The sequence below is a fragment of the Neopsephotus bourkii genome, unplaced genomic scaffold (assembly GCF_033783945.1).
Source record: "Neopsephotus bourkii isolate Nb327-2 ecotype Australia unplaced genomic scaffold, CSIRO-AGI_Nbou_v1 NB_354, whole genome shotgun sequence".
NCBI lineage: Eukaryota > Metazoa > Chordata > Aves > Psittaciformes > Psittacidae > Neopsephotus > Neopsephotus bourkii.
Window position 1 is genome coordinate 552,747 of NW_026900860.1, and position 14,182 is coordinate 566,928.

At 47.2% G+C, this 14,182-nt stretch overlaps 1 protein-coding gene across 5 annotated transcripts in view; it reads left to right on the forward strand.

Annotated features, from left to right (window-relative positions):
* Positions 1–964: 964 nt before the first annotated feature.
* The window catches only part of SYT14 (synaptotagmin 14), a 74,616-nt gene continuing 61,398 nt past the window's right edge, over positions 965–14,182 (forward strand). For 3 of the 5 annotated variants that reach the window (XM_061348301.1, XM_061348303.1, XM_061348305.1), the window contains exons 1-2: positions 9,571–9,602; positions 13,300–13,347. In XM_061348301.1, coding sequence (XP_061204285.1) covers positions 9,581–9,602; positions 13,300–13,347 — 70 coding nt within the window. In that variant the 5' untranslated portion in view covers positions 9,571–9,580. Of the gene's footprint in view, positions 1,058–9,570; positions 9,603–10,349; positions 10,375–13,299; positions 13,348–14,182 lie in introns of those variants that run through there. The other 2 variants (XM_061348302.1, XM_061348304.1) reach the window with 2 other exon arrangements.

Here is a 14,182-nt window from a genome sequence, read left to right on the forward strand (position 1 = left end):
GGTTGTTTTGGTTTTACACCCCCAAAACCATAGGGAAACCGCCCGCTCCGGTTGCAGAATGTTACAGTTAGCAATGGAGGCCACCAGAGCTGAGATTTACGGTGTCTTTATTCACCACAGCATCCTGATTCACTCTCAAATGCCGTCTGTCTTGTGCAAGAGTCAGACGTATGATTGGAGGGAGAAACAGAGTGTGTGAGTGTGCAGCAGCATCGTGTCGTGATGTGTCCCCTGTGCTAAAGAGCAAGTAAAGGTGACATGGCTCATTTTAATGCTGACAGTTCCCGTCTTTCTGCTGCTTTACTTAGCAAAAGTGAGTCCTATCCTGGGCTGCATCCCCAGAGCATGAGCAGAGGTTGAGGGAGGTGATGCTGCCCTTCTGCTCTGCTCTGGTGAGGCCCCACTTGCAGCACTGTGTGCAGTGCTGGTGTCCTCAGTATGGGAAAGACGTGGAGCTGCTGGAGCAGGGCCAGAGAAGGGCAACGGAGCTGGTGCAGGGCCTGGAGCCCAAGTGTGATGGGGAACAGCTGAGGGACCTGGGGGGTTCAGTCTGGAGAAGGCTCAGGGGGGACCTGATGGCTCCCTACAACTGCCTGACAGGAGGATGGAGCCAGGAGGGGCTGGGCTCTGCTCCCAAGGCACAGGGGATGGGACAAGAGGAACCGGCCTCAAGCTGCCCCAGGGCAGGTTTAGATGGAGCTGAGGAACAATTCCTGCCCCAGAGGGTGCTCAGGCATTGGAACAGGCTGCCCAGGGCAGGGCTGCAGGCACCGTCCCTGCAAGTGTTCACACAGCGTGGAGACCAGGCCTCAGTGCCATGGGTATGCGGTGGCCTCGGCAGCGCCGGGGCACGGCCGGACCCGATGCCGGTGCCGGTGCTGCCGAGGCCGCTCCCCGGCCCGCTGGGCCCCGCGGCTCCCCGAAGGCTGCGGGAGGAGCCACGGGCCCGGCCCCTCCCCGCCGCCTCCGCCCAGCGCTCCCGTGTCGGGGCCGCGCCGCCCGGAGAGCTGCGTGCGCGGCGCTAGGTCCGGCCCACCGCGGATCATGGCGATTGACGGTAAGTAGGCCAATAACGCGCTCCCCTCGCCCCCGATCGCCCCCTTCCTCTCCGTTCTCCTCCCCCGGGCACGGGTGACGGGGGCGGGCTCCCACCGAGCCGGGAGGTGGGGGCGCGCCGGAGCCGAAGGGCTCCCCCGGAGCCGGGCTGAGGGGAACGGCAGCGGCGCCTCCGCCGCTTCTCCCCGCTCCCTCCGCCCCGCACAGGGGCCGGGCCGGGCGCGGGGGAGAGGCGGGTTCCGGGCCGTGGGCGCCGCGGAGGGGAGCGGGGGAGCACGAAGCCGCTGCGGAGCTCGGGGGGCGGCGGGGGCTGAGGCGGCTCGGGGGTGTCCGGAGCACCCCGCGGCGCGGGCGCAGATGGCAGAGGGTGCGCGGCGGTTTGCAGCCCTCTAATCCGGAGAGGGACTTTGGAAGTGGTCTGAAACTGAGCGCCCCTCCGAGCCGCGGAGCGCTGGTGCCCCGGGCCAGCCAGGCTCCTACTCGCCGCCGGTTGCCCGGCTGTGGGAGCTAACAGGCTGTACAGAAGCGTGTGTCCGCAGATCTTTCTAGGCATCACTTCCCAGCAACAAAGCGGCAGTGGGATGTGCTACACACTTGTTGGGTTGGTTTGGAGGTGGTCGTCTTAATAGGGTTAGAATCGGGATGGTTGGGATTGGACCTTAAAGATCATCCAGGTCCAGCCCTTTAGCCGCGGGCTGGTTTCTGAGCTTTGTTTTGCAGCCTTCCCTCTCGACTCTACAGCTCGTTAGAAATCCTTTTCTTAAAACAAAAATAAAATCCCAGAACTTTATTTCCAGCCAAAGAAGGTCCTAAAGCGTTGCTGCTTCCTCGACTTGGGTTCTTCCGAAAGCATCTGTTGTTGTAACCTGAAGAATGTAGGAGAACAGGGGGGAAGGATCCAACTGTGCCTGTTCGTTTTGCATGTGGGATGCTCCCGTGCTGTCAGTAGCCTTGAATTAGCAATCCAGGCCTCTGTAAGGAGAAGTTGCACTGCGCAAGCAAAGCTGCGGGTTCACCCTGCCTTGGAGGCTGTGCACGCCAGCAGCCTCAGTTGGCCAGCCTTAAGCTGGTGAGGTTCTGTTCTGCCAAAAAGCCCTCTTGCTGATATCAGGGAGGTGGCATAACGCAAGCTCAGAAAAACCCCACAAAACCCAGTGCTTCAAAACCTGCCTCTGTTTCATTCCGGGTGGCATTATCCCAGGTTGTTCCGTCAGAAAATACCCACTCCTGTTGGGTGTTTTTGGAGGATATCGCATTCTAGCCTTGGCAACTAATGCAGCCCTTTAGAAACCGCCCGACCGCCTTTGTAGTCACTTGTGTGAAATTGGCAGAATGGCACTTAAGCTCTTGAGAAGTGCGTAGTTTACACAGTGAGATGTGGAGTGGGATTGAGAAGCAGGATCCAGTTGTGAAAGTGAGCTGCTAGGTTCTGCTTTAGTGCTCTTCCTGAAGACAGAAAATGCAGGGGGTTTGCTGCTGAGTGCAGCATCCTCGTCGTTTTCAGCCAGTTGCCGTAGGTTTGTCAGTAGGTGTTACAGGCTTCCTTCCATATCCCGGTGTGCTCTCCCTCCTGTTTGTGCCTGCTTTGGTTGTACTGTTGATCAGTACTGTTTCCTGGGCAGCAGTGTTTAAAGCTATGAGTTTGGTTTAGGTGAATCTTGAAGTCAGGATCAAACCAGAGGACTCATGAAGTGTCAAAACACAGAACTTACGTTGTGTCCAAGTACACTTGTAAATGTCTTTAAGTAAGCAGGAAATACGCTGCTAAGCTTTTAAAGACCCTGTGGTTCTCCACAGTATTTTTTAATTGCTTTTTTGGGGGGTAAATTTAATGGGAAATGAGCAAGAGTGAAAACTTCTGATTGCAGAATAAATGTGAAGTATGAAACTCCCCTCAGTGACATGGTTTAGTGGCAGTCTTCACCGTCCTGGAGTGGTGGTTGGACTTGATAATCTTAGAGGTCTTTTCCAACGCAGTTGATTCTGTAATTCTATGATTCTTTCGAAGCAGGACATACTCAGTTACACTTGAAGAGTGTCCAAAATTGAAAGAGCTCAAAATCTAATAGGATTTGTTAGCTGCTTTGGGCTGTTCTTAAAAAGAAAGTCTGTAAGTACCATTTCCATTGTGAATTTGTCAGCGTACCAGTTGGCATTGGTTCTGTCGCTAAGCCCCCAAGGTTTTGCCAAAGTGAGGGGTTTTTACCAGGGGTTACGGATAAGCAGGAGCCATTGGCTGTCATTCTGGTCAGTGCTTCCTTACTTTTCATACAATCCCAGACTGGTTTTGGTTGGAAAGGACCTTAAAGCTCACCCAGTTCCAACCCCTGCCATGGGCAGGGACACCTTCCCCTAGAGCAGCTTGCTCCCAGCCCCTGTGTCCAACCTGGCCTTGAGCACTGCCAGGGATGGGGCAGACACAGCTTCTCTGGGCACCCTGTGCCAGCACCTCTGCACTCCTTCTTTAGGGAGACATCAAGTATATAGCTTGCATAGGTTAGGCAGTCTCTGATTTGTGAGGGCCTAGCAGAGAGCAGCCCAACTGGGAAAGTTCTGGCTCAAAGGAGATGAAAGAATTGTACTTCCAGTTCTTACTTCTGTATGTTTGTCTTCCAGAACATCATGTTTTAAGATGTGAGGTTATTTATTGTTTGATATTTCGGCTTCTTCACAGGGAGAGGTTAAATTCATCTAATACAGGCAGCATGAGCGTGGGAAGGATGGGAAATGTGGTAGAGAGTAAGGCCAAACTGGAAGCAGTGGTAAGACCAGACTGGTGGGCAGTCTGAGGTTAAGTGCATGCTTTCTCTGAGGCAGGGTTGCACATATTGCCTATGCTCATGGATCTGTTTTTACCGGGTTCTTGGACTGCACTTGAGCATGGTTTAATGTGGTGTTGGCTATAGAGAAGTGTACGTTTCTCAAGGAGGGGAATACATTTAGAGATGAACCTTTACAGACTGCGTTAATTCTTCTTTGGTCCTCAGCTCTCTGACAAGGTTTTCCTCCTTCTCCTCATTTCCCAGCTGTTTGGTTGGGAGCAAGTTGCTGCTGCTGTGTATGCTCTGCAGGGAGGGATTCATGGGCTGGTTGGCTGATCATATGTTTGATGGATCTGTGTTTGTGTTGTATTTGGCTGCTGTGCTTTTTATGAAACATGGAATCCTAATAGTATTAAGATCTTAAAGCTTCCTGTCAGTTTGGGCTTAAATTAGCCGGTGAATTGATAGCGATGGAAGGATGGGGCAGAAAATGAACTGTTTAATTATGTAACGCTCATTTCCTTGGGAAACAAAGAGAGAAATTACTGAGTGGACCTACTTTTTGTTTATGGGCATGAGAAGAGAGAGGATTTAGAATGCTGCTTCATACAGGTTATGTGAAAACTGTGTCTACCTGCAAACTGCCAGAATCCAGAAAGGGAAACTAAAGAGCAATGAGCTGTGTACAGTGCCTGGGTATCGCATGTGCGGCTCATACGCTGAATCTGACCTGGGGAGCAGTTTTAGCTTGACTCCCAAGTTACCTGGGATGTTCAGGTGTCACTGCCACAGGTACTAGAAGGGTGTAAGGTAATACCGGGGTCCTCAAGTTAGTGCTGACCTGAATTGTCAGTAATGCTTCTGAATGCAAGTTGGTAAGGGTTGAGCAGCAGCAGCAGCAGGATGAAATAAAGCCTGAACATAAGAAGCTGTGTTTCATTCTTAGGCCCACTTTTAAACTCATTTGTTAAATGGGGGGTGGATTAGACGTCAGGATATCAGATTTGATCAGCCACGCAGAATCTGTTTAATCCTGCCTTATGCTCATTTGCTGTCTGTAGTGAGAACTATTCAGTACCTGGTATGAATTGTCATCGTGAGGATGAGTCCCGCATTATTTGCCTGTGAGAGTAAAACCTTGTGCTATATGCAAACCCACCACTTTTCTGATGGGATTTGTGTTATGCCATCCATCCCTGTTGTGTTGTAGATGTACTGAAATAAAGGAAACTAGATGATCTTTAAGGTCCCTTCCAAGCCTACCCATTCCATGATCCTATGCAGAAAGCTGTCAGGTCTGTATTTCCTTCTAGAAAACAGAGTAGGCTACCTCTAAAAAGCAAATACAGTAATGTAACCTCTAATGCTTTAGAGACTTCTTTTTGACGAGCTCCCTGTGGGCTGAGATGGAGCTATCATACTTGATTGAAGAACAGTTGACATGTTCCGATTGAAATCCTTCCTGCATTCTGCTCATGTTTAATGCTTAGCGCTTTTGCAGATTGGAACTCCTGGTGTTTAGGATGGGCATGAGGAACGCAAACACAGAGTCGCTACCTGATTGAAAATACAGATCCCCATCAGAGTGTAGGGGATCTGTAGGAGAGGAAGGAGTCTTACTGTCTTGTGGAGAACTTTGAGCTGCTTTAACCATTGGGGCATATTTTCTCTTCACCTTACTCACAGCCTTATTCAACTACAGTTCTTCCAGGTTTTGTAATGAATGCTGTGAGGGATGCACAGCTGACACGCTCAGGCTTTTCCTTGGATATTGTCAGGTTTTGAGTTGCATAAGGCAAAGGTCCTGTACTGCGTAGAAAACCAAATGTGCACCTGGGGACTGAAGTGGGTTTCAAGTCCTTGTGCTTCCTAATTTTTGAGTGTTTAATGGCTGGAGGTGGGAGGTGTTCTGTGATTGCTATGTAAATCTGCCTCTAGAGTCAGACAGAGAAACTTGGAAATGCTCTTGCAAGTGCATTGTTAGCCAGCAAGTGGGTTTGTGAACTAATAACTCTTGTGTTGGGGGCCCCAGAGTACTGCAGGTGGGGTCTCCCAAGGACAGATTAGAGGAGGAGAATCATTTCCCTCGACCTGCTGGTCTGGCTGGGGGGGTGTTGTTCTGGTCATTCTGGCTAGAAAGGAAGCTGAGATAATACTGTTTTCATGATACTGTTTTCAACTTTGTGCCACAGCTTAGAAAATCTGTCCTATCTCCATTGCTTTTTGGCTTCTGTAAGTCCAGGGATGCGCTTCCATTTGTTTCAGGGAGGGTAGGATGAGATGCAGTATTTGTTTATTTGTTTGAGGAACAGCAGTATCTATGCTGTGCTTGACTGCCACTGATTGCTGGGGCACTGATCAGTACTGCTGGTTCTGTTGGTGACAAATGTAAGTAAAATGAAATATTTTCCATGTGAAAAAGTTAATGTTTGTTGTGACTTCTATGGTGGGATAACAAACAAAATATTCTCGGCTTAAGGGAGGGCCGGTGGATGACTTTATCCTTAGGGTAAGAAATCACTGGATCAGTCATTTTCCATGGTGCTAGCAGGAAGGCAGCCTTTACAGGAGGAGTTTTGCTGAGAGCTCATTGCTGACTTTTACTCTTGAAAACTTCAGGTCTTGAAGGTGTCTGCTGCTAATTTAATTTGGTGCCTATTTCTGTTGTTAGTGGGCTAGGCAGTCAATAGCTGTTCTTTATTCACCTGCTTACACCCACCATCTGTTCACCTGTGTTTCCAAGTCTCTTATTCTATTAAAGTACTCATCATATGGAACCCATGTGTGTTTTTAACCATTTTTATTGACCTTGTTTTGCCTTTCCCTGTGACTTCTGTGGTGGGACAGAACTGCACAAAATAGACAAGATGTGGGCACATCATAAATACATAAACCAGCAAATTTGATTTAACTTGTTCTTTCCTAGGAAATTCCAACATTGCCTGCTTTTTAGTTCGCTTTTTTTGACTACTTCCAAGCATTCAACTTTAACCATTTCATTTTTTACACATGCAGTAGTATTTGTAGAGTGAATTGTAAAGAGCGCACTAAAGGAACGCAGATGTGTTTTAACACCCTGGGTGAGGATGCGCTGATGAGTATGTTGGGTACGCTGTTCTGTGGAAGCCTTTCCAGCTGTTGCTTCTTTTCCTTTCCAGTTAGCTCTCTGTTCACTGAAACCCAGATTCTTTAAAGCCACCTCATGGTATGAGGCTGTATTTCAAGGACTGTATTTGTTGCTATAAGTAAGCCAGAACACTTTCATTATGGTTGTCTTTTAGAACAGGTCTGTGATACGTTATGTGAAACAGCCTAGGATCAGAATGGGTTTCCTAAGTATCTTGTATTCACAGCGAAAGCGTTAGTGTTTCCACATGCTCCAGACGTGTTAACCTTGTTAGGCTTTATCGCTTGCATCCCCTTTGTGTTTCTGCACCATAACACCTCTGTTTTATGCATTTGCTGCACAGCACTGTTTTCTCCTCATTTAACAACCGTAGAACCCCAGACTGGTTTAGGTTGGAAGGGACCTTAAAGCTCATCCAATTCCAACCCCTGCCGTGGGCAGCGACACCTCCCACTAGAGCCCCTGTGTCCAACCTGGCCTTGAGCACTGCCAGGGATGGGGCAGCCACAGCTTCTCTGGGCACCCTGTGCCAGCGCCTCAGCACCCTCACAGGGAAGAGCTTCTGCCTTAGATCTAACCTGAACTTGCCCTGTTTCAGTCTGAACCCATCACCCCTTGTCCTGTCACTACATGGCCTTCTAATCCTGCATGCTTGAGGCAGTGGCCAGCCTGACCTGTGATCTGGAAGCTGACTACCTGATGGAGGGTCACGGAGCAGGAGTGAAGCAGCTCTGCTGAATCCATGCCCATGGCCATGTCCGTGTGTGTGTGAGCAGCAGCTACTCCTCTCCTTTGAGAGGATGGGCTCTCCGGGGCTGTACTGAGCACCATGCCCCTCACCTTGTTCGTGCTTCTCAGCCTGCACGGTGTTGTCATTCCCTGGAATTTCACGGATTTGTCAAGGGAAAACAATAATTGTCTAATGTTGAATAAAATGTTAAGTAACTGTTTGTTGAATGTAGTCCAGACTCATGCAAATGCTGATTAAATACAGTTCTCAGTGGGAAAGAGGTTTATCATATAAGAAAGTATGTCCCAAAACTTACACCTGGCGACAAAGACTTCTGTCATTATGGTGTAATTTTCCGCTGCAGCTACTAAGATGGATTTGTTGCTGAGCTGAAGAATAAGGTGGTTTTTACACAGTAGGCTAACGTGCACCCCAGTACTGATACTGGAACCAAGGCTGTGTGACATGGCTGTTAACAGGATGCAATGACCCTTGCTGAGCTTGCGGGTGATTAATTAGATGGAAGGCAGGGTTGCTCTCTGGTAGGTGCTCAGCAGGCTCCAAGAATGGGCTGAAGGGAACAGCAGGAGCTTCAAGGACAACTGAAAACCCCGAGCCTGTGCAGCACACCAGGCTGCAGACACACTGGCCAGGAGCACCCTGTCTGTCTTGTTCTGAGCTCCTCAGTGCAAGACAGACAAGGAGCTACCAGCAGAGGCCACAAGGATGCTCAGGGGTCTGGAGCATCTCTGTTATGAGCAGGGATTGCAGGAGCTGGGCCTGATTAGTGCAGAGAAGAGCAGCCCAAGAGGGGATCCCATCAGTGCAGGTCAGTATCTCAAAGGTGGTGTGAGGAGGATGGGCACAGACTTTTCAGTGGTGCCCAGTGAGGTTGCGGAGTCTCCCTCTCTGAAGCCATCCCAAACCCACCTGGACACGTTCCTGTGTGCCCTGCTCTGGGTGGCCCTGCCTTGGCAGGGGTTGGATGGGATGAGCTCCAGAGGGCCCTTCCAACACTGATGCTGCTGGGATGCTGTGAACTCTGCACAAAGGAACCCGAGGGTGCTGGTGATCAGGGAGATGAACATGGACCAGCCCTGTGCCTCTGCCCTGTATCCAGCTGTCTTAACCCAGTCTGAGACAGACCGACAAACGGAGAGACTCCAGGGGAGCACTGCCTGCGCTGCTGGGGGGCTGGAGTACACCACACATGAGGAGAGGCTTGGAAAATGTCTTTGTGTGGCCAGGGGGAACCTGAAGGGGACTCTGGCTGCAGCCTTCCACTGTGTAAGGGTGTCTAAGGGGCGAAGGTGGCTTCTTCAGGTGCATGTGAGGGAATGGGTGTCAGCTACTGTGTTGGGTTTGCATGGTGAGGTTTTGGTAGCTGCAGGAAGCTTCCCCTGTGTCCCACAGAGCCGATGCAGCTGGCTCCAAGATGGACCCAGCACCGGGCAAGGCTGAGCCAGTTGGCAATGGTGGTAGGGCCTTTGGGATAATGTATTTGGGAAAGGTGGGGGAAAACTGCTGTGTGACACCAGCAGCAGTCAGAAGAGAAGGGTGAGAATATGGGAGAGAAACAGCTCTGCAGATACCAGGGTTAGTGCAGAAGGAGGGGAGAAGATTCTGCAGCAGATATTTCCCTGCAGCCTATGGGTAGGAAGCTGTGCCCCACAGCCCATGGAGGGTAATGGGGGTGTGGGTTTCCACCTGCAGCCCATGGAGGTTAATGGGGGAGCAGATTTCCACCTGCAGCCCATAAGAGACCCCATGCTGGAGCAGGGGGATGCCCAAAGGAGGGTGTGACTGTCTGAGGATTCATTTGGGGGGAGTTCAAGCAGGACTTGTTTCCCAAGTGGGAGGTTCCCCGTGCTGGAGCAGGGGAGGAGTGTGAGTTCTCCACTGAGGATGAAGGAGCAGCAGAGACAAGGTGGGATGTACCAGCCCCGTCCCCTGTGCTACTGAGGAAGAGGAGGTGGAGAAATAGGGGGCTAAGTTTGGCCCAGGAAGAGGGGAAGGGCAGGGGGAAGGTTTTCTAAGATTTGGTTTATTTCTCATCATCATCATCCTGCTGTGGTTTGACTGGTAACAATTCAGTGTCCCCCAGTGGGGTCTGTTCTGCCTGTGCTGGTAACTGGTGACTGTCTCTCCCTGTCCTTGTCTCGACCCACGAGCCTTTTGGTGTCTGGCTGAGGAGGGCAGTGACAGAGCAGCTTTGGTGGGCACCTGGTGTCCAGCCAGCACAGGTACACCAAGGGAAGTCCTGAGTGGCAGTAAAGAAGTGCTTGCAGTGAGAAGGGTGACACCTTCCCTGCTTTCCCATAGGAACCAGTGGTGCCTCAAGAGGTGATGGGGTCTTGGTCCTTGTAGACTTTGCTTGGTTGAGGCCTAGAGGAACCTCCTGTAAAGGTGGTCCTGCTCTGAAGTCTCTTAGAGCACCAGAGGTCGTTCCCAATCTAAGTCACTCTATGATGATGCCTGTGTTAGATTTCCAGCCAGTTATTTTCAGCACCTAGAGGTGGACATAGGACTTTGAATGGTAGTAGTTTTAGAAAGCCAGAACTTTACAATTTAATCTATTCAGGTGATGCTTTACCTTGTTTGATGTACAGCTTCTAATCTTTTTGGTGTGGCAATCATCTGGGTGAACACAGACTTGGGATACGCAATCTCTGTCTCAAATGGAGAAGATGAAACTTGAGGTGTTTCAGCTGCTTCTGTAAAACATCTGGCTGTTCTGTTTGTGCCAAGCGTTTGAATGAGTTAGCCTTTAGGGCCACGAAGTGGTGGTTCTTGCTCAGGAAAACCCCTACATTTTGATGGATGTGCTATTCTGAAATGATTCTATCTCGTGTTACTTCTGTTGTCTGAAATGATGAAGAGCTGTATGCCCTCAGCTGGGTTTTTGTGTCCTCTGATTACATTTTGGACAAGTATTACGTAGTTTTATATGCAAACTCCCCTGGAACTGTAAACTGTTAAAGAGGAGGTCATGGTCATAGTCTAGATGAAATAGAATTACTTCCAATTTATACCTAAATCAAGATTAACTTTTAATTAACTATAGAGCGAACTACCGCTGTAGTTGAATCGCTTACTTTAAAGTGACATATAAAGACTGCAAAAGTTAAGGTGGCAGTGTCACTGAACCATTGGGATTTGTGGGCTAAATGGCACAAAGCCAGGCTTTTCAGAGTGAAATGCTAAAGTAGCAGTTGACCTCCTGCTGTCATGCAAAATGCTTTCATGTTTTCAGTTTAGCTTCTTTCAGTGACCGCGTTATTCAAAGCCAAGAGACTTTGTGGCACTTGGGAAGATGGAAAGCCTTGGGTTTGGTTGTTCATCTGTGAGTACAAGCAGGCTGTCAGTAGTGTGGTTTGAAAAGCACTAGGGAAGAGAAGAATCTGCCCAGGTCACTTGAGGGATAATATTTCATGTGTACCATAAATGGGTTAATTTAAAAGAGAAAAGACATTTAACTTTCTGTTCAAAGTGCATAGGTCACTTGATGTATTTTTATTTAACCATTGATTTCCATCCCAGAGCAATTTGGGAAAAGAGTAGGAGATGAACTGCCTATGAAATAAGAGATGCCATTCAGCATTTTCTAGCAAAACATAAAAAAGGGAATGTTAAATTGTATACATAAATATATTGCATAGCCTTGTGGTCAGCAAAAAGTAATGTGACCATGAATTGAAAGCCTTTATTTAGTGGAACACTGTAATCTTTTAGCATCTAAACTATTGGAAAAATACACCTTTCTTTAGAAAACAGTAGGGAGCAACGTAAGATCTAACCCTGAAATGAGTTCTTTATGATGAGATTTCAAACTGGTGGATTAAAATCTAATGCTGCTGCTGTTCTTAGTCATTTCTAGGTGTGTATTTTTAACTGCCTGTCGCGGATCTGTGTAATGAAAAAATCCTGTATTTCAGTCACTTTCATTCTTTCTTCAGTGCTGATTTTAAGCCTGTTGGGGGAAGGAAATGCAGGGAGAGAAGTTCCAGTTGCTTGTAGTTTCTCTTCTGTAGCCTGCAGTCATTGCAGTGACTTTAAAGAAGATTGGAATCTCCTCCCAAAGGTTGGGGTTTATTTAAAATGCTTCATTGTGAAAAACAGGGGGGTTTAGTAGTTTTATTTAGTTTCTATTATGTTTTCATCCCAAAATGTTTCCTGAATGGAAATAATATTGTCCAGCTTCTAGAACGCACTGAAAAGGGAATTATTATATGGGTGTTGTACTGGTGATGACTATACAAAACTCACAGGATACTCGGTCTCACTAAGACTTGATTTCCCTTTCAGGAGTATCTTTGAGGCTTGTATTTTACATGACTAAATATGAAAAAAGGTATGCTGTCATAAAATGAAGAGTATTTTAACTTCATTCCTTACAGACACATTTAATTTCATCTTGGAATAAGGACATTTTACTCCCATTTATTTTACACCTTTTGCCCTTTCTTTTTCTACTTTAATACATTCATTTCCTACACTTACTTCTTTAAAACATAAATCTGGCTACAAATATGCTTCCACAACACTATCTGTTAGTGTTATCGATTATGAATTTTCAGTACTAGTTTATATTATATCTTAATAGCCCTTACTATATGGCACAATGAGGGAGAGTAATAAGAGCTGTATAATGTATTTCCATGGTTTTGAGGTGGAAGGAATTCTGTTATCTAAGGCTTGTTTTAGTGTGTTGTGAAGTGTTTAGAGCCTACTAGTGATTAATACGTATGGCATTTTAATGTATGACTGCGGGGTGTATCATTAAAAGAGGATCATGAATACTCTAAATGCATTCAATATAAAGTCATCTTAACTAAAAAGGCAGCTCTTCCAATAATTTCTAGATGTCATTGCAAGAATCTCTTGAGCAGTTCTTTGACTGCCTATTCCTTCTGCAGTTCTTAGCTATAGCTTGTTTCATGTCCCTTTCTGTATCACACCTTCTTCTTTCCTTTGTGGACCCATTCGTTGTCCTCACTAGGTGGATTATGTGTTGGTGTTTGATAGCTGTCATGCTAACATTAAAACGGGTTTTATCACAATGTAAAACTTCCTTTTCCTAGCGTCAGTTTTATTATTCTCATATGAATGTCTCAGATTGTGTATAGCTGTTTTCTTAATTGCCAAAAAAAAAACCCTTATGAAGAAATTCCAGGTAAACCCAGCCTTTACCGTGTTAACAGTATTTTACCATGGAAGAGAATCATAATATGATTTTGGCATTCTGTTTGGGTACAGTGTAGGTGCTGTTTTGAGACGTCTTCTGTAGATGGCTACAGAACAGGAACTTGTTTTATACTTGGGAAATACTAGTGCGGTTTCCATTAATTTGTTTGCCTTGTGATTTTGTCTGTAGAGATTCCATGTAAAACCCTTCACCCTGCACCATCATTGGCAATATTAAGCCAAAGGTACATTTATTGTTTTCTCCAAAGGATAGAATGTATAAATGGAAAATGTGTTGAATCAGTCTTCTTGATTTCAATGACTGGCATGGGTTTACAGCTTTTGCCATTCTGCTCTTTATAAGCCTTATCAAGAAGCCAAATACTGACTTACTAAGAAGCCGGTCTGATACTGTTTTCTCATGATTTCTTTCCGCACAGGTGGAGAACGAACTTGTGGTGTACATGAGCTGATCTGCATACGGAAAGGTAAGCAGTGATCTGGGAAAGTGAGCAGTACTGGTGAGAAACCTGCTGCATCATGTTTCTTGATCTTAGTTCTGCGTCTTCGCGTTGCGAAATCTTTTGATCCTGATGCTGTCGATGAAACAAAGAAAAAGAAGGAAATGAAATGGGAAATTCCCACATCAAGTTTGCTTTCTCACAGGCAGCAAAAATGTGCTCGTCAAACATACATTGAATTGCATGGAAGTTTTCAGTATTGTTCACCTGCGATAGGAAACCGCAGCAGTTTGATCTTTGCCTTGTCCAGATAGCTGTAGGGTTCTTACTTTTAGCAGTAGTAGTTGTGTAGATACATGTTTAAATGACTGCTGTGATGGACTGGCAATCTCTGCCTGTGCTTTCAGTTGAGAACCTAATGACTGGAAACCTGTTGAGAACACCTGTATCAGTAATGAAACCAGGGACTGGCAGAGCATGAAACAGAGCTGTGCTCAAGAGAGGACTTCCATAGGTTTGAAGCTAAGCTACGATGACTGAAATTGGGGTTTGACAGAACAGCTCTGGTGATCCAATGGTTAGATACAGTTCTGTTTTCTGTCCCTTTTGCCAGCCCTATCCCCCTTTCTACATCATTGCTGTTGAATCTCTGTGTTCTGAAAGCTAATCTTAACCAAAACCCGAGCAGGTTCTTTGAGGACTGATTCCTTGAACTGACTCGCTCTCATTGGCAGTGCTTGCAAAATGTGTGGTTGGAGAGGAGGAAGACAAGACTCTTGGCAATAACTGTTAGACTGGCTCAATGGTGTTGTCAAATCACATCCTACTTGGTAGGAAGAAGTTTTGTTTGACCTGTGAATAG